This window comes from Haliaeetus albicilla, chromosome 6, assembly GCF_947461875.1.
Source record: "Haliaeetus albicilla chromosome 6, bHalAlb1.1, whole genome shotgun sequence".
Taxonomy (NCBI): Eukaryota; Metazoa; Chordata; class Aves; order Accipitriformes; family Accipitridae; genus Haliaeetus; species Haliaeetus albicilla.
Window position 1 is genome coordinate 30,158,550 of NC_091488.1, and position 21,263 is coordinate 30,179,812.

The window sequence follows — 21,263 nt, forward strand, 5'->3', positions numbered from 1 at the left end:
CTGGAGAAAAGACTGATGCATGCATCTTTCAAGAGGTGCATTTTTCAGCACTATTTGAATTCTATTGACCATGAGATCACTAATATTTCTACTCCTGAATAGTCTACTACTTCCAATAGTCATTTCTTAAAAGTGTCAACGAAATGTATGTACTCCACCCACCCTAACATCTACCCAGGAAGAGAGGTGGTCTTATTTTCTGTTTCTGGGATTGTAATTACATTAACTGAGAATGATTCCATTAGGGAGAGATTATTTGATAAGATAACATGATGCTATCATAACATCATCATCATGTTACCCTTTTGTCTCACAAAATGATTTTTTTTCTGAATTCTGGTTATTTCCATACAACTTTTGCTGATAAATGCCCTAGGATGCATAGGGGTCATACTTTGATTTAGTTACTCAACCAGTAGCTGGGAGTTCCATGAAAAGGTACCCACAGAAGCTCTGGTAATCCAGCATGCTAAGGACTGAAGGGACCAAGGAATTCTGAAGTTACGTAGGAAAAAGAGGCCAAATTACTTTTTTATTATCTTGGCACTAAGAAGTTGGTAGAGATTAATTTTCTGATTCTGTTGGTGACCTGCTTTAAGATCTTAAGCAAATTTGTTTACTTTTATGAATTCAGTTTCCGCTTTTACACTGTGGTTGTCAAGGGTTTACACATATAGTTTAACATAACTTATCACATGGGAATCTTCCAGCGGCTTCCATGTGATTACTTTATATGAGGAAATTTATATGAGGTAATTTATGTGAAGAAATTTAATGCTGCATGTAACCTTATAAGGGCTTGGCAATGAAATAATATAAATATATAATGAAATCTTTCTTACTTCAAACAATGTAAAAACAGCACGTGCATTTTGATGAAAAAACCCAAGCCTTTTAGCATTGAAGATCTGATTAACAGCAAAGATTTGATGACTGATAAGAACCACCTTTATTTTGAAATAGCTTCAAGGAGATTAAATCAATCAGTAAAGCAGTTCCACAAGGTATTAACGTTGCCATTAGTTATTGCTAAGAGTACAACAAAAATCACATGCTGAAGTGTTTAATTTCTTCATATATCAGATAACATTCATTACTAGTGTAAACTGAAATAAATTTTCCACATGTATTCACTGATTTTGTATGTTGCTGAATAAAGATGATATTGCCTGATCAAAAATAGATAAATCTTCCCAAAGCTTTGAAATGGCCTCCCTGGTCTTGTGCAATGAGATGTACCCAAATCCTAGAAAGACGGATGAAATACAATCACTCAGTGGAACTTTTGCTTTTGGTCTGCTGAAACAGGAAAGGTTATATAAAAAAAAAAAAACAAAACATGCCATAGTTTTTATCTGTAACTGCTGCTAAGCTGTTATTTCCAGCAAAAAGACAGATTCTTGGCACATGGCGGGTAGAGGATGTCTTGCTATGTGTCTAAAGACATGTTTGAGTCAGTTCAGATTGGTGCTAGCAATCAATTGCAGCTCATAAGTACCTCATTACTCAAGATAAAGACTGGAGGGCCAAACAGCTCTTATGCTGTTGGAGATGCATGTAAATAGATAAGTCACTGGGTAATGAACCCAGTGCGTTTTACTGTGAAGACTTGCTGTATTACCTACACTCACATAAACCACTGTGGTTTTTTTTTTAATAAGATTTTCCCAATGCTTATTCTTTTTGGAATATTTATCTCCTCCATAATGTCTTTAGAGCTCAGGATAAGGGCATATTTGTAGGTATTGTAAAATAATTTTAGTCACCAGTCCCTTTTTCATAAGAATTCTGCTTGAAATACTGATCTGCAATGTTTTATTGCCATGAAATTACTGGGCCAAATCCTAAAAAAGATGCAAATTATTAAAGTTCTGGTAAGTTTAACTGATGTAAATTGGTATACTTCTACTGACTTTAGAGGAGGAGCAGCAGCAGATCTGACCCACAATAAACCCCTTGATCCTACTTCTTTTGTTTGTTTTGGTTGTAAAAGTAGAGATTTTTTTGGACATATCTACATTACTTGTAACAAGCTGATGAACATATCTGAAAATGAATCAACCTCTCCTACTGTATTACTGCACTTGATATGTTTTTCTTTCTTTAGACTTTGTTTGCTAGTGGTGGTGGTGTTTGCTGGAGATTGGGTGATGTTCCAGTTATTATGATTAATACTTCTGAGTGTGACAGGTTAAAGCTCACAGTATTGATAGAGTACATTTATACTTGTCAAATTCTTCTAAAATGAATAGTCCTAGCAGGAATTAGTATTTTGTAACAGCATTTTGTGTTCTGGAAAAATATCAATCAGCAAGGTTTTATTATCTTTCCTAAAATAACATATATAGGTTAGTTTTGATGCAATTATTCTAAAGATTTCTTCTCATTTTATATATTGATGCAAATGTGAAAGTGGAGGACAAGTTTGTCTTAAAAGTTTTCCCCTTATAAGTGTACACTTTAATCCTGGAGAGAAATCAAGCACAGCGTGAAAATAAAGTGGAAACAATAACATTGAGAATGAAGCACCCAAAATAGAATATCAACTAGTTTTTGAAAAAGGACTGTTAATAAAATACAAAAAATGTCAATTATAAGCTTCCCTAAAAACTATATATTAAATTAATCCCTATGCTTCCAATTTTAAAGAAACAAGTAGTTAATGTAGAAGTCAAGTGGTAGGGAAAACCACAAGGGAATATATTTCCTACACTACTTTATTGTGCATTAGAGTGAAACATAAATATAAGACCTTTCTTATTCTGTGTTAGTAACCTCTGTTTAGAAGTGCATGGAGAACAGAGAGCTGTCTGGGGCATTAAATAAAGTAGGAATAGGAACTTCAAGTTGGGGGAAACAGCACTGCATCGATCAATGCAAATGAAAACTTAATTGTCTGAAGTCCCCTCTTCTACTTTATGTGGGTCATTTACAGTAATGCATAAAATGCTGATCATTTCTTAAATATTTAAGCCAGTAATGCTAGCTAGATGGGCCTTTAATTTCTTTCTTCACCTGTGGCTATTGTGATTACTTCCATCAAAGTTTAGCTCTTTTTCATATTTCTCTGGAAACCTCTTGATCTCATTGCATTAGTTGTCTTCCTTTCTCAGTTAAATTCTTCATGTATTCCTATCTGATACTAATTTGTTCCTCTGGTTCAATGTATAGTCAAGAGAGTAATTTATTCATCTTCAATAGCACCACTGAAATCACAGAAGTACTTGATGCCCTGATTTATTAAGGCACTTGAGGTCAGTGCCTTAAGCATGTGCTAAAAATGAAGCAAATGCCAGCACGACCTACAAAGGATTAGTCATCTGCATAATGGTTTGCTGGGTCCTTAAAAATACAAACTTGTGGAACAGATTTGCTACTGGTGTAAGGTTAGTGCAGCTATACTGAAAGCTAAATGATGCTGACAATGCTTTCAGTGGAATTATGACAAGTCTACACTAAGCCTTCCCTTTTTCTTGTCTTGTGCCATGCTATACATTATGATATGCCAAAAAATAAACAGTTAGAAAAATACTTCCAACATTTTTAATTGTTCATACACCATTTAGTGTTCAGCAGGACTATTAGCATCTCTATAAGGAATTATATTGTTACAGCATATCATTTTTTTCCATTTGATTTTGTAAGGTCCTACTGTCATGCTCTTTCACATTCGCTTGATAATAGGGTGTCTGTGGTGTCACTGCTACCTCACTGCTAATGAAAACAGGAATTGCAAATTGGATGAGACAAAACTTAGATACCCTAGATTTGCAGGTTAAAGTATTTCTTGTGCCATAGATGAAGATGTGTGTTTTGTATTAGGAAACTGTGGAGGAAACAAGAATTTATATTTTCCTATTGAATCTGAAAATTTTCTTCACTATGACTATGAACTCTTTTTTTTTCTTTTCCCAAGGAGAACTGTTTTATATAGAGGTGTTTCTTTATGGTCTTTTTTTTGCTTATAAGAGGTGCCCCTCTAACTCATGTGAATTATTTTGATTATGAGAATATATCCTTGAAAGCCAGCTGGCAAAATTTTTTAAAAGTCAAAGACCTATTGCAAATGCTTTATTTGGCAAGAATTCACACTAGCTATATAGCATATCTTTTTGCAATTAAAACTACAAAGTTAATTCCAATGTATCAGAATAATATTTTTAAATTTTTAGAAGAGATTACAGACTTTTATATAGTGCATTTTGCAGATATTTAGAACAGTCTCTTTGTAAATTTTGTTTGAAAAAAAAATGTTCTGTTTTAGGGGCAGCATTATTGCATTTCAGAAATAATATCCTGTAAAATGACTGTAACAAGGTATTTTATCTAAAAGCCCATTGTAGCTTCTTATTATGAGTTTCAAGCTTCTGCAACAATAAAACTGTTCTTATTCAAATGTATATTATTGCATTCATTCCTCTAATAGCAGCATTGCATCATATCAACCTATAAATAGACAAAGAAACAATTGCACAGAGTACTTGTTATTCATCCCCAATATTTTTATTTTGTTGTTAAATATCAGACTTTAGAATAGTCATATGGAGCATTGAATACAGAAAGAAAAAAAGTTATTTCCTCTGAGTACATACGTGCTTTCTGTGTTTCCCTGGGATATAAAAAGTTACTGGTTTAGTTCCATTGGTCATTTTTATTGCTTTCCTGAAGGCAATGGAAATTGCACAAGGCTCCATATAAAAGCATCTCAAAGTGTAAATTAAATCTATGGTATAGTCTTTTGTAAATAGAGAAGAATGTACTCTTAGATAATAAATCTTTTTTGTGTATATCAACAAGATGTCTATTTTTTTTTTCTTCCTAGATACACCTTTAGTTAAAATCATTTCTTCCAATTCATGGCCTGAAGAAGGACAATCTATAATTTTGACTTGTGAATCCAAAGGAAAACCAGTGTAAGTGATTTAACAAGTAATATGTTTTTGTTATTTTCCTTATTCTGCTGTGATTGCAATCTTCAGCTGCAGAAATCTGCTGGTTTTGTCTCTTCCTGGGGTGTAAAGGAATCTCTGGTATAGAAAACCCCTTGAAGCCTGTCTTCATTAAGTGTCTATAGAGGATTGGTCTTTTACTTTGTCATCTATTTTAGTTTTCAAGAAGAATTCCAGCTGTGAGATATTTTTTTTTTTTCAGTCAGGTATATCAACCTGAAAGGAGTGCAGGCTTAATCAGTCACTGTTTACATCATTGAACTGATGATAGAAGAGAAAACGTCTCATGAAAATCTTCCCACATCAGCTAGCCTCAGAGAAAATATATTGAACTTTCTGGATGCTTTGGTTGTCATTTACAGGGGAATTTGAAGTTTAATGATATGTGCAAGTTGGCTGCCTCTTTATACCAGAATTTGAAAAGATGTAGCCTTCTTCAAGAATATAAATTGTTTTACTTGGAAATTAACATCTCTGCCATCAATGTTTTTAAAGGCAGATTTGCAGTGATTGACTCTTGCACAGAATCTACTATTTAAAGACTTCACTCTTTAAAACAGTATCCTCAGATAAGCTGTTATACATTTTACCATAAAGATACATAAATAATCCAATTGCTTATATTAAGTTAGTATGAATTGTTTCTTAAATATTGACCTTCTGCTCAAAAGATTAATATATAGTGTTATATGGAGTGATGATACACAGCTTTAGAATGGTCTTGTACTTCTGAAGTATTATGTGCTTCTGAGATAGATACCTCTGTAGGTATCTCACAAAAATCAGCTACAAGACATCTCTTCCTTTTATACTATACTTGAAGGAGAAGGAATAATCCATTTACCTAATAGCCTTTGAGAATTTCCCTAGGTATCAGGAGGTACAGAGTCTGTTTCCCCATTATCTTCAAATTCAGCAGAAGATGTGCAAGTGCTCATTTTTAGGAAAGAGGTCAGCCCTGACTGCCTCGAGTGCGCTGTTGGCTAGGGGACATTTAGGATTTTCCATCTCAATGTTTTTCTCATGATGTAACAGGTGACAGCTACATGCCAAGTGCTCTCTTTGGCATATAGACTTCAGGCATCCTAGCTCCAGGTGCTTAATTTTAACTATTCATCTAACATTCACTGTAGGGATAAAGATTAGAAGTAAGACAGCAATTATGTACTTTTATATTATTAATTACCTGTTGCTTGGGGGGGGGAGCAGTTTGGCCCTTCACATTTGGAGTCTTTAAATAATAAGAAAGTTTGGTGGTTATGAGTTGATTTCTTCTTTTTGTTTTTTTTTTTTTTAGTTTTGTGAGAGACAGTTGGATGATTTGACAGATGAATGTAATTTCTATATGGGGAGGAAGGAGGAATAGGTGTATAATATCAGCTAGGGGTTCTAGTTCTCCAATGATTTCACCTGCCTCTGAGTACTACAAGGAGGCATGATGCTTTTCAGTTTCTGAGTGTACGGGAATAATTTCAACTGTCTTTAAACATCTGCACAGTAGTTATTTATACCTGAGCTGCTCACTTGGGCTTCCCTTTGCGTTCAGTGGAGAGATTTAGGCACTGTTATGACATGACTGGTCTGCTCTACATTAGACAATTACAGAAGAAAGAGCCAGACTGCATCATACCTCTGCTACTTTCTCTTCACTAACTACATGGAGTTTAGACAGTTAATTCAGTCAGATATCTACCTCTATATTTTGGGATACCAAATATAGATATCTAAATATAGACATTTATATTAAATTTTATATGTATGTTTAATTTTGGTCAGGTGCATCTTGCTCTTTGTCTACATTGAATATTCATAATCTTAATTGAAAATGGGCTAACATTTTTTTTCACATGCCAAAGATGTTAGACTGTCTTAAAAAAAGAGACAATTAATCCTAAGACATTATAGATTTTCCTTTAGACCCCTGTATTTGTTAGTCATTTCTGAAGGCAGTAAAAAACTATAAAAGCGGTATGTTTTAGCTTGACATACACAATATTTTCTATTTGGTACATGTAATATTATAGATGTACTTTATACGTTACCATTAGGAGACACTACTTAAAACATAATAATTAAAATGGTGTTTACTGATTTATTTATTTATTTTTAAATAAATTCAGTGGCATCCTTAATGGATTCAAATGCAAACCTCACATGTGGTTTTGAAAGGGCAGCCAAATAAAAACTCCACACCACAGAATTATCAAGGCAGGGCACCTGTATAAGGTAGCCTTTGGGCCACAGATATTTTGCCAATAAATGCACCTCTAATTGTCCATGCCACAAGAACCACCAACATCAGCTGCTACATATTGCTTCATTAGGTCAGTCTTTCATGGCGGAGAGCCAGAAATAAATAGGCATCCTCCTGGGAGCAGTCTGCAGTTGCTTAGCATGAGAAACAGTAATGTTGTGCCCCCAACCTACATTATGATTAACTTCTGGCTTGTAGAGAGAGAGAAATTGGAGAGGTCCGCAGAGCCCAAACTTAGCAGTGTCACAAGATAAGTGATGAACCGTGGGCTTCATGGGAAGTTCAGAGCCAACCATGATCCTTCATAGCCATTTACACACCACGGGTTAATTTCTATACACTGTCAACTTCGTGTCACAATTACAACAGTCTCTCCTGTTTCCTGTAGGCAGCAGTGAATCATACCACTGAATGAACACTTACTTATAGGCACATTTCTCTTGTAACCCAGAGCAATTTTCACAAGCTTCAAAATACATTTGAGATGAAAATGGAGAAAGAATAAAGCCAGGTTGTGGCTGTGGTGACATTCATGATACTAATACCTGCTGCAGAGTAATTCTTTCCCAAAAGGGAAAAGCAGAATGAGGCTAAAGCTAGAACGTACTTACCCCATCTTACAGCTCATCACCAAGCCCCTCCTTGCAGGGATTCTGTCCCTCAGAGCATGTGCATCATGGATACCCAGATATTGTGTTTCAAATCTACCACACAGTCCTAAGAAAAAGTCCTACCTAAATTACCATCTTATAGTAGGGAATGGGAGGGAAGCCATGCTCAAACCAACACCTCTGGGAAATCAACTGCCCTCTGCATCTCCTGCTGAAACAGCATCCCCCAGAGATATAGCAGAGAGATGAGGAACAACTGTATACTAGGTGTTAGAACCGGAGAACTAAGGCCCTGCTAAGGTTTCATAGTTTAGGGTATAAGATTTTGAATGACCAGTCGATGGCCATGACTTTAGACAAGAGAAAAAATGGCCTCAGACACTTGTGTGTGTGCAGCATCGACTGTCATAATGCATGAGACGGGCTGGAATTATCCCAGACTCTGAGGTTGCTTGTTGCTGTGAATGGGTTCATGTCACCTCACATTTGTGCTCTTGGTACAGAGATACCAATGTTGGAACAGGAGTCCTTAGAGTGGGCTAAGGGGTAGAGGAGAAATTGGGGAATGGGAGAGGGGGTGGAGAGGAAGATGGAAATGTGGGTGAGCCATTTTGAATGATCCAGTGAGGCAACATGAGAAGGTGTAAGATGGGATGCACAAATTCTCTAACTGCACTGTTTTATCTCTCTGCTCACCACTGTAAGGATGAGGATAGCTCTGACTCTGGTCATCACTCTGTGCTTATTGCTATTAGGGGAATTACTTTGAAGGCAGGAGCTGTTCTTCTGCGTAAGCACTGCATTGCTGCTATAGAAGTGTGATGATACCAATAAAAAGAGCAGACCAGGTTCTGCAATGGTTTTGCAGAGGCAGGCCATGTGGGGGATTAATAAAGTGTCACAGATCGTTATAGAGTCTGCCACAGTTTCCTCTAGAGTATGTGTTGTGGCTGGTGCAGCTTCAGGCAGAGGTAGGCTGCCTGAGAGGTGCTGGGGAGGTACTGCAAGAGCCATCAGTCCTTGGGTTTGCCCCTAGGGGCTCTGATGGGACATGTGTCATGACACCAATCCCACGTGGTGAGATGACATACTGACCACAGTGCTGAGTCAGAATGGGAGTGGTAAGATGGTGAGGGGAGGAGGCTTCCTCATACATTGACTTCCAAAAGACTTGCCTCTTGCTTCCATATACAACTCTGGCTAAATTTATTGCCTCTAGGATCTAGCATCCAAGCTTGAGTAGTCTCTAAAAAAATCAAGTTACACTTATGGACACAGAGCTCTGGATTTGATGATGTTCTGATGCAGTTTGTGTAGCACTTGAGGCACCAGTTATAAACAGTGTAAGGGTGGTATTTGGAATATTGTATTCATAAAGATATGACATGTTCAATTAAAATTTTCTGTTGGTGGAAAGGAAAAAAGAGGAAATATAATCATCAGTTTACCACAAAGATTGTTTTTAAACAGACTTTATAAACACAACTCACGATAGAAACATACCCTATCTGTAATATTTTAAGGGAACTTGAGAGAGCATTTGTGAGGATTGTTGTCCAATTGATAGATCTCTAGTTGGTAGACGAAATTAAAGAGTTTTCTTTGGGAAAAAGTCTAGTAGGTGTGTTTGTGTCAGAATAGTCTTTTCTTATGCAAGACTCAGTTGCTGGTTTGTTCACCCTGTTGACAATTTTAATAATATTGACAACCAGGTTTGTTTTTTTTTTAAATTGTAGATAAAAAAGTGTTTAGCCATTTCTCTGCATAACTTAGATCAAGACACCCTGTAGTTGACATCACTATTCAATAGCACTCCTATTTTGGAGATACTACTGTAGAGTTTCAAACCAAATTGAAGCTAATCTCTTGTCTTTCCAATCCTTGGAGCTAGTTTGTCTTTTCCAGTATTTTTGGCTGGATCCCTGGACAGTTGTCAGGCTATAACATTTTAGTAAATGAATGTGCCTAGCATGTCTGTAAGGTGTCAGTGGCTCTGTTTAATTTATTTCTTCTTTAGCATAATATAGTTTAACCTAGGCTTTGTTTATTTTCCAAAGAAGAAAATGTAATTAAGCTTCAGAAATCATAGACATCCTTTTTATGAACTCATATGCAATGTCTAGACTTTTCTGAAGTCATATTGCCTGACAATATTTTGAATATTTTAAAACAAGACAGCTGTAAAAAATAAAAAGCAAAGAACAAAATGATTATGTACAGTTGTCTGTTCTTACAAAAGATTTTAAAAGCCAATGGTTTATTATTGCAAGTTGTAACTTCTACACACTGTTGTGTCTTAAAAATATAGTGGTGACTCAAAACTGACCTAAAAGTGAACTGAAAAACTGCCCCATAATGAAATAAAGGTTCAATATTTAATATTCTTAGTCAGCACTCTCACCAAAGCATGCATGAAATATGGGGGGGGGGGGGGGGGTGTTAAGTCAGTGTCATTTCAGCAGAAAGGATGTCAAAATATAATGGAATAATTAGGGCACAGGAAACAAGGAGAGAGTTGGCTGTCTCCTGTGTGCTTTAGAGAAACGTCTTTCCATTCCATGCAGCTCAGGGGAATCATAGTATAGCTGGTTGACTAATGTAAAGTGAATATTTGGCCTTGTTTGAAATAAATAGGAAAGATTTTTATTTCAGAACACTCATATATGTATCCTTCATTAGAGTAACATTATTCGTAAGGTTATGAAAAAGTCATAGAGAAAAGCATGATCAGTAATAAACACTAATATTATATGTACCTAGTACTATAAACTATAGTCAAATAAACATTTTAATATCAGAAAAATTGGTCACTTTTAATAATGAGGGCACACCAAATAATCAAGCTTGCATTATAAAGCTATTGTAAATTATGTGTATGGTTTCACCGCAGAAAGTTCTGTCTTTCCTACTATCTATTTAAAGAAGACTTCCTTGAGATGAACATTTTGAAAAGGCTGATGGAAACAAGTACTAAAGATAACAGAGAAATATACAACACCACTCTGTCAGTGGCCCCAGTGAGTGGCTGTTTCATTTGAGAAGGACCTGACAGGGCTCTAGGTGAAAAGAGAAAACTTGGTGAAGAGAGTTTAAGTAGGATTCAGTCATCTGAAAGCAGCAGAGCCTGGACTCATACTGGCTCATGTTTAGCCTACTGTCAGCCAGGACCCCCATGTCCTTCTCAGCTTAGGTGTTGGATTTTGCATCTGTCCTTGCTGGATTTCCCTGCCTCCCATGAGGGACTTGTTGGCCTGTTCCTCCAGCCTGCAGAGGCCCCTCTGAATAGTGGCCTTCTCCTCAAGTATACTCAGTACAGCCAAAGTTTGGTGTAAACAACCAACTTAACAAGAGCACATTCCACTGCCTCAGCCAGGTTTTTGATATTAAACAGTTAAACAGGACAGGACCCAGGATAGACTCCTGAAGAAGTCTGCTTGTAACCAGCCACCAGGTGGAGTGTCCCCTTCAAACCAATCAATGGTCCAGATGGTTTTTCACCCATTGAGTAGTACACACATCCAGGACATCGGTAACATCCCAGTCTAGATACAAAGAATGCCATTGGAGACAGTGACCAATGACTTGCTAAAGTCAAGGCAGACAACACACACTGTCTTTTTCATCTACAGATCCTGTCATTTCTTCAGAGTTTTCATGTTTGTAGTTAGAAAATTATAGAAACATTTATTTCATGAATTGTTTTGTCACAGGCTCAAGGATAAAATGCATTATAAAGAAAAGAGTAGAAAATCTCTTCCCTCCTCTGAATAGTTACCTTAGTTAAAACTAATTCAAAGTGGAAAAGCCTCTGAACCTAAGGAAGGTATTTTGAGAAATGCTAGAAGGGACACATTCAGATTTCCAGATTTTCATTATATGATGAGAAACATCATAATACTTTGTCTTCCTGAAAACTGTGGCATTATGGCCAGGATATAGCCTTTGAAGATGATTCCTGACTCCTTCAGTGGAATAATAATTTTGAATGGTAGCTATGAATGATCTGTATGACTCACGCCTTATTTGATGCATGGCCTCAGAACACAGAATTAAAATAATTTCTTCATAGGTGTTCATATGTTTCTTCCCCCTAGTATCTGAGAACTTGGCAAATATTTAAATGTTTATTTTTATCACACCTGTGGACAATTAGAGTATTCAATTGCCTCAAATTTACAGGTGGGAACTGAATCAGAAAAGATCCTAAGATCAAAATTGACAAATAGATCACCTATATTTTATGTCTAACATTGAACACAGTCCCCATTTTCCCAGGAGTATTTAATGTGACATAGCATCGCACTCAGAAGATAGCTTATCATTGGTTTGACTTGTAACAGTGAGTTCTTAGCACATCTACAAATCTATGCTCAAGAGTCTGAAATCAGAATCTAGCAGAGAAAATTGCAGAAACCCACTTGACATTCAGCTGTTAACATTTTGGTGTAAGTAGTTGGCCAATATTGCTTTGAAACTACGTCATAATGGCAGGTTTAGATACTGAATCATTAGTCTAACAGCCATCTTTTTGTCCATGTATAATTCTTTCTTTCCTACTTTGACATGATACACTTCCCAGCTTCTCTAGTGGGTGAGATGAAGGTTCTGTAAGAAATTATCTCATTTTCTGCATAAATTTTATTCACTGCAGAATACTATCTGGATTGTGCCATGAATACCTAGCAGCCTAGAAAGGAATGCTAATATCAACTCTGCCTGTATGAATTATCATAATGAATCTGGAAAAGCATGCATGTTTCTGTGTTTATAAATCACCTTGCAGAATGAATCCACAGCCCAAACTAGATGCTCAGGCAGTGTCAATAAATATTAATGATTTGGAAAATTGGATGAATTTGTCCATATCCAGGATGAAATATTGTTCTACCAAAATATGAATGTGGTATCAAAGTATTTCTCCCTTAAGTTTCATACATATTTGTTCATAAGAAATCCTGAATAGTAAGAGTCTATTTCCAGGTTTCTCTGTAAAGGACCACTTACAACTGAAATCAATTAGGTAAGAAGAAAGAAAGAAAGTTACATATTGGCATTCCACTGTTTTATGTTTAGATTTGGACAATCTTTGTCTTAGCAGAAAGGTGGAAGGGTTTGAATTTTATTGTAACTGCTATGCATTTGACAAACTGGAAGTCTCCCTGGCATCCTTTGCCTTGATCCCAGAACTAGCATTGACCTCTAATACCTCTCAGTAACTGAAGTATCTTTTTTTAGCAGATTTATGCTTTCTAAGCACTCTGAGTTTACAGGTAAGTTTCCAGGGGCATGTGTCACACACAGCTTTGGGCAAGATTCTGTAAATATATTCTTGAATAAATTCTTACATATGTATATAGGAAAAAGTATTGTATCTGTGGGTGTAGACTTGGACAAAGGTAAGAACCTCTCCTCACAGTTCTCAGCCCTGTGTTCCTTGTCACTGGGGAACAGCTCTCAGGATAGCTCGGGCTCTACTTTTCCTGTCTTTTGCCTCACTCTCTGTCTATCCCAAGTTGTCTTTCTTTGAATTTGGCTATTCAGCAATTAAGTAGAGCCTGTCTTGTACGAATACAGTAAGTATCTCCGTCCTGTCTGTCTCTTCTGCCTTGTTCTAATTTCTTGAAAAGTTTCTTCTTTGTCTTTTTTTAAACAGTGCTTTTTCATCTTTGTATCTTTATCCTATTTAGGCTCTCTATATATTATTTTCTGTTTGGAGAAGTATGAACTTCCATTTCTTCACAAGAAACTGATTATATTTGAGTAGGTGATCGTTAACCCAAAAACGATCTGTTAAATTGATCTGATGGAATATAATCTATGTTGGCTAACATTAATCACTCTGTATCCCATGGTTATTGTCAACCACATACATAGAAATGTCTTATCATCAATCAAACTTGTAAGTTAAGCATCTAGATTCTCCACCTATGTAGGCAGCAGTGTATATATAAGGAAGCTTTATCAGTATTAAACACTACATTTCAAGCTCTTTCAGTCAGGAAGGTAAAGGGAAAATATATCATGTGCAACATAGATCACATAGCATGTAACAAGTTTTGTAGATTGGAATATACATAACTATTAATGATGGCGAACCTTTTCGGTATCCAAATTCTGTGCCCAGTTTATTTTTAAAACAATTCTAGTTAATAGTCACGATGCCAGCCCAAATCTCTGTTGAAGCCAAACTTGGCAACATTTGCCACTACTTTCCCATCGTTGCTGTAATTACTTTCTTTGGATAGTTGACCAATTTTTAAATTATTGTCATTTTGAAGGAATTCATCCTAATGATATCTCCTGCCTTGATTTAGTAGGCATCTGTTATATGCTATGTTGAATGAGTGCTCATTTTCAGTAAAATGGTCTAAAATCTTAGGAAGAATGTAGAAAAAATCTGCCTAGTGAAACTTTACAGACAGGTAGTTTGTCTTTGCAAGAAAAAGCCAATTATTTTAAAGGATTATGTAAATATTCAGCTTGTAACCTTCTACACCTATATTTCATTGACATTACACCTCCACTGTGGAATTATGCTGTGATGTAGTAGATAACATATTAAGGAGCAGGTAGCATTTTTGCTGAGATACAGCATGTATACTTAATAGATTAAATTTCAGTTTGTGTTAAACATCCTGGCCATCTGGGAGGTTGTATCTTCTTTTTTGCAGCTGGGACCTTCTATATCCCACCCCCCACCCCCCCCCACCCCGCTCAGTATTTTGCAGGGAGTAGGGAAATTAGTGCTATAAAATGTGTGACACAAAAAGAAACAGGTGGGAGCATTAGTGCCTGTCTGAAAATTACACTTTACAATAAAGCTTCCTGCAGTGCTTAAGAACTTCCCCTTTATTGTTCTGTAAAATGATCACATTGGCTAATAGGTTCAATTCAATAATTGCTTTTCCTCTTTTTTAAATGTCCCTTTTCTGCAGTGTTTACACATAAAATGGTGCAGAAAGTGTGAAAAACAACTAAATGCAGCTTTTTTAGTGCTCATTAAATCCATTTTGCATGTGTATGTCTTTTGAAATAGTTCCTTTCCTCTCTCTCAGGTGGGAACACATTCTAAAATTAAAAAGGCACATGGAATAGAATAATAGATAAAATTGAAATACAGGAGGGATAATTCTGAGTACTGGACTGGAAGTTAAAACATGAGAAAAAAATTTTGGGAGAGGATATGATGTTCAATATTTTAGATACTTCAGTTTCTGTAGATAAGGGATTAGCTACACTTACAGGTAGAATTACAGCAGTCTTGAATCTACCATTAGCAGTAGAACACAGGAAGACATGTTAGTATAACTCCTTCAGTGCAAATCATGCTCATGGTATTTGCTGTATTACACAATTACAGAAACAAAATTTGTTCCCTGTATAGCAGATATAATCTGGAACACCCAGTGTCATGGAGAATACCAGCTCATTGCATATCTGCATTTTTACCCCACATTTATAGCAACATAGTACCCTGAGAACATGTAGATGCTGTAAGCTAGCAGGGTAAACCACCACCCTTCTAAAGGAAAAGAAGTGCATTTAAAGGACACCATAAGGAGGGCACCTTAAAATCAAAAACTCACGTCTCCTGTTTGTAGACATAACCTCTCTTTATGAAGTTGGACAATGATTTTGGAGTTGCTACTTTTTCCCCTATTAAGAACAGTTTGTATTGTTCCTTTCTCCACTGTTACTTTACCTTTTTCAGTTAATTATTTTCAGTACAAAAATTACTTTCATTTTTCACCCTTCCCTAGCTTTCTGGGACTATGTTAGATATATTTTTTCTTAAATTACAATAATCTACTTTTTCCCCAATATTTAAGGCACCGAAAACAAGGAGAAGCGGGTTTCTGTGACTTGGTCTATTACACATCAATTCTGTACATTTACTGTGATCTCAAGCTCTTGGTGTGCAGAACTCAAGCTCAGAGTGTAATCTTTTTTGAAATCACTGAATTGCTATGGAGGTGTAGGTATTGGCCTGTTCACCAGTCATTGCAGAGTTGAGGCTCATGTACAATTAATGTGCAAATGAGGTGCAGAAAATGAACACTGGAAGAAAGGGTTTAATCGACAAACTCAAATGTAACCTTCTGCCTGATCGTCCTTCTCCAGAATTATAAATTCTCAGTCAGTGTGCAAATTTTAAAAGGGAGTATGAATGGATGGAGTATGGGAGGATAGTAATGCAGTTGGGTCTGTTAGCATAATTTTGGAATGGCTGTATTATATGCGAAAGGTAAATCCACAAGTGAGTTGTGGGGGTTTTTTTAAGTGAGCACGGTTCCTACCTAATACTGCACTAGTACTCATACTGCACTTGCACCAGAGACACCCCTTCAGTAAATCCAGTGCTTGCTTACATAATTTTCTAAAACTCTATTGGCAATTTTCCTTTCCTTACAAAACTGAGACTTGTAGTCCCTATTGGCAGCAGTTCTCTTTGCTACAGGACAACCCAAGAGAACTTTTCTGAAAGGTGATGAAATTGTTCCACAGCACAGCAAAGAGATTTTGCCCCATCACTGAATAGTCAGTGAGACCTGTTCACAAACCCATTGAATTTCCCAGTGTTGCGTGCATATATTATTGGTCTTTTTCTCATTTTTTTTTGGAAGAAGCTCTTTGCTTTTCTTTCCCTAGAGTTATTGCTGGGAAAAATCACTTGATACAGTTCTCAGTTTCTCTGAGAGAGTACTATTCTGACATATATTTTGACAAGTACGCCAAATGGGTGGCATAATTACAAAATGTATGGTATTTGTATGGATGCAAGGAAGTGCATATCTCTCCACACAGAGAACTTTGTGGCATTAGACCAGCCAGTTAAGCCACCTGCTAAGGACTGGAAAACAAAGGTGGTAAAAAAATCCAAACAACCTTTTTAGGTGTGAAAATGAAAGCTTAACGCTACTCTTTGGTGTGTGAGCATAACTCCAGTACAAATGGAGATAGCAAGGTAAGTGGGATTGTGGTTCTGACAGGCATGGCAGGAAACAGGTAAGAGAAAGAATAAATTAAACCAATTATTATTGTAAATTACAAATTATTCATTGTTCATTTTAGATAGTCTTTGTCTATTGCAAGGAAAACCTCAGAGATTTCTCAGACTTAAGTTTGCTTAGTTAAAATGAAATTTCCAGATTCAAGGCTTAGTATTTAAATACCACTGTAAACTCTTTCCAAACCTTTTAAGACGTGAGGAAAGACTGAGTCTGTGATTTGTAGTCTTGCACAGGACAGCAAAAGCGGTGGGATGGAAGGATGCAGAACCACAAGGAGAACAGAACTGCTAAGAAACTGCTATAGCTGGTTGCTTGGTTTGTCTCTCATTTAAAAGCCTGCCATAAGCAGCTGGGGGGCCGAGCAGCCATGCCAGGGCTCTTAATGGTGGGTAACCCAGTCAGGGAATGATCTAACTGGGAGACAGCAGTGAGTCTACTGGGTTTTGGCTAGTGGGGCTCTGAATAGGAAAATTCATCTCAGATGTCTGTGCTAAGCTGCATGCATACCTGGTTTTGTGCATTATGCAGCAGAGGCTTGAAGGAACAGTCTTGTACAAAGGAAGAACAGCACAGGTTATTAATTATCAAAATAATACAAACAAGATGAGAGTAATTAGTGTTTATACATGGGAAAACAGAAAAAATGGCTACTACCTAGTAAAGGACCCTGTAACTTTCTCCTGTGCATCTCCTTCCACGCTTAAAGGGAGTTGCCACTTGTGGTGGGTTGACCTTGGCTGGCTGTCAGATGCCCATCCAGCCACTCTCTCTCACCCGCCTCAACAGGACATGCAACGAGATAAGGACAGGGAGATCACTTACCAATTACTGTCATGGGCAAAACAGACTCAGCTCAGGGAAAATGAATTTAATTTATTTCCAGTTAAAATAGAGTTGGATGGTGAGAAACAAAGACAAAAACTGAAAACACCTTCCCCCCACCCCACCCCTTTCTCCCAGGCTCACCTTCGCTTCTTCATTCCCAGCTCCTCTATCTTCCCTCTCCAGAGGATGGGGAATGGGGACTGTGGTCAGTCCATAACAGCTCATCTCTGCTGCTCCTTCCTCCTCACACCGCTCCAGAGTGGTCTCCTCCAGGGGCTGCAGGGGAATCCCTGCTCCAGTGCCTGGACGACCTCCTCCCCTCCTCTTCCCCTCCCACCTCGATGCTCCCAGGACTGTTTCTCACACTTTTCCCCTCACAGCTGGGCAGCGTTTTGCCCTTTCTCACACAGGCTTTCCCCATGGCTCCGCCGTGGTGGCTGCGGGGCTGAGCCGTGCCCTGCGGTGGGTGGGTCGGAGCCGGCTGGAACCGGCTCTGTCCGGCTTGGGGCAGCCCCGGCCTCTCCTCACAGAGGCCGCCCTGCAGCCCACCCTGCCAGAGCCTGGGCACCTGCACCTCGTATAGCATCTCCGTGAGCTCAGGGGCAGACAGCGAAGTCCTTGCTGAGGGCTGCTGCACAGGCGTGCGTGTGCAGAAGATTTCTGTAATGAACTTTACGGTATGGAACCACTTCTTAAAATATGTGATAGATTTCCGTAGAGACATACATTTTGTTGTTGTCGTTTTGTTTTATTACTGTTTAGAAACACTGCATTGGTCACTTTTAAGATGAAATTATAAAGATTTTAGCAAGGATTAAGAAGTGCTAGTGGGGTGGACTGTGATCCCCCCGTGGTAGGAGCAGGAGATCCAGCCGCACCTGCTCAGTGTGTGGCAGTGCTCACCCCAGAGCTGGGCAAGCTGACGGGATACCTGGGAGTGTCGTTCCTTGGGGGATGGGAGGAGGGAAGTAAGTGGGAGACAGGTCAGTGTTTCTACTTATTATTGCTATTTAATGGTGATTTTGGGGGGTTGTTTTACTTTCTATTGCTCTCAAGTATCCCTAGCCTATCTTCTTACCTAATACATAAAACTTCTAGAATGCTCCAAATGGAGTCGGTTTGTCCCAGGGAGTGACAGTCTGAGGGAGCTGTCAGCACCTTCTATGTTCAGCTCGTTCTTTAAAATGTATTTACTTGCAGTTTGCACCTAGAGGCAAAAAACGAAGTCTAGACAATTATATGGTAATCAACATCAAAAAGGGGAACTACATGAAAACGAAGAATCTTGTTAAAAAGAAGCTAAAAGGGGCAGCTAAGAGAATTAAATCTTTCCAGGCAGCCTGACGACTATGTTAGAAAAATTAAAAAAAGAGTTTAGAACCACAGGGTCAATACATATCACCTAGCAGAAACATTTGAGAAGGAGAAATTGGTGAGGCTAAACAGAAGAGATAGCAAAGTAATAAAAATGGCAAAGCCATAATTTGAAAAGCTGAAATTGTTTTTCAAAGGAATGAGAAGATCCTTAGATTTTGGCAGATTAAATATGAAAATGCAGTAAGCCAAACCACCACAAAAAGGAGAAGAAAAAAAAAGAAAAGAAAAGAAATGTTTGAGGAGAAACTAGCAAAAGGAATTGAAAGTAATAGTTAATCTTTCTTGAAATATATCAGGAAGTGTGCCAGTACATTTCTAAGATCAACTGAGGATCAAGGTAAAAGATATATTTACTGTGGAAGAAACTGGGTATATTACAGACTGATTCGCTTTTTTCTGAGGTGCTCACCAGCAAGATTTTCTTAAATGGACTGTGGAGGAGGTTGTGGAACAAATGGGCAAAACAAGCAGTAACAAGCCAGCAGCACCAGATAGTTTCACCCCAGTATTAGAAGGGAATTCAAGAATGAGATTGATGAATTATGAAAAGTGACGGGAAACTTCATGCTTAAAACCACCTTGCTAACTCGGGACAACAGGGATTCAGGAGAGATCCCAAAATGTGCAAGTCTGTAGAACTGACACCTGGGCTTCACAAATAATAAAAAACTATAAAAAGGACTAGAATTAGCAGACATCTGAATGAAAACAAACTTTCTGGGGGGAATCCCTTTTGCAGAGGGAAAATCCTATCTTATAAACATGTTGGAGTTCCTTGAAGGGCACAGAAAATATGCCTTGTGGTGGCCTATCTGATATAGAGGGGAAATATTACAGGTGTTTTTTCCAAAACTGTAAATGGCAAAGAGGTAGTTGTTAGGGATTGTTGGTTCATTCTCTCTTCAAATAGAAATGTTTAACGGTAAATTATGCTAGTAAGAACCAGTTTTGTCACAAAGCAAGAAGGTCATTTTTCATACAATGACTGTTAAACTTCGGGAATTTGTTGTCAATGGATATGGCAGATGATAAAAATTTGTGGTAATTCAAGGGAAAACTTCAAAAGTTCATGGAAAGGAAAATCCTTAAGGTTTACAGAATATTTTTAAACTGTGCTTGGTGTCAGAAGTGCCTGAGATAGTTGTAGGTCAGAGGAGTGCTTGGGGAGGCATCATCTGTGCTTGGCCTGTTACCTAGACATCTGCTTATCCCTGGTGTTAGAGATAAGGCACTGGGCTAGCTGAACTTTCAGTCTGATCCAGTACAGCTGTTTCTGTGCTGTTGTGGCTTGCAACAGACTGTTGTGGCAATAGATTGCAGTAGACTTGCAATAGACTTGCAATAGACTGTTGTGGCTTGCAAGGACTAAATGCTAATGGAGCTGGATCCCATTAAGAGCTTGAGGATATCTCCTTTACAGTGCTAAAATTATTACTATGAAGGTACTAATGAATAATTTTCTGTGTGAGAGAAGTTTGTGTGAACTAAAGCACTCCCCTCTGTCTGGAGATAATGATACATTTGGGAGAAGAAAAGCAAACTCCTGTAAGTAAATAATGTTTGTCTCTTTTTTTCTCTTTATTATATTACTATTCCATAAGTTATTTTTAGATGTAAAAGAAATTGACACAGACAAGGGTATAGGACTTAGCTCTGAAATATAAATAATCATAAGTTCCCAGTGTATTGTTATTAAGATTTCATTGTATTATCCTGAAAGCATGAAGCATTTTATTATTTATTAAGATCTCATACACTATGCTTCAACATCAGCTTTTTTTGACACTAGTGAAAAAATATAACTGAGTTACAAAAATTTTATGGGGTATTTCCATTCCTTTGGTGCTCCTATAACTGTTATAAGTATCAACAAACTTTTGGTTACTTGTTAAGAACTCATGATTCAACTACAGATCTTAGAAATGTCGTTGTTATGGCTAGTTATTAAAGGTATCTTATCTGGTGAAGAGAGGATATTCTGCTACATCTCCCAAACTTCATGACGTTCTTACATGCATTGAAAATCAAGAAGTGCATATCTTGGTTAATGAGGGTTGGTACTGAAGACTTTGTATAGTCCTTGCTTGTCATTCAAGTTGCAGCACTGATACTTTTATCAGCTCTCTGGGTGTTGTCACTGCACCTCAAGTGCATGAAGGAATTTTAGTTTAATGAGGCTTCTCCTTGACTGTGCCTTACATCAACAGCAAACGATTTTAAACAAGTAGTATTTGGA

General features: G+C 37.5%; 1 protein-coding gene across 4 annotated transcripts in view; it reads left to right on the forward strand.

Annotated features, from left to right (window-relative positions):
* CADM2 (cell adhesion molecule 2) overlaps positions 1–21,263 on the forward strand; it is a 697,459-nt gene that overhangs the window by 588,318 nt on the left and 87,878 nt on the right. For all 4 annotated transcript variants that reach the window (XM_069785395.1, XM_069785393.1, XM_069785392.1 and 1 more), the window contains one exon: positions 4,823–4,913. In XM_069785395.1, the coding sequence (XP_069641496.1) occupies positions 4,823–4,913 (91 nt within the window). The remainder of the gene's footprint in view (positions 1–4,822; positions 4,914–21,263) is intronic.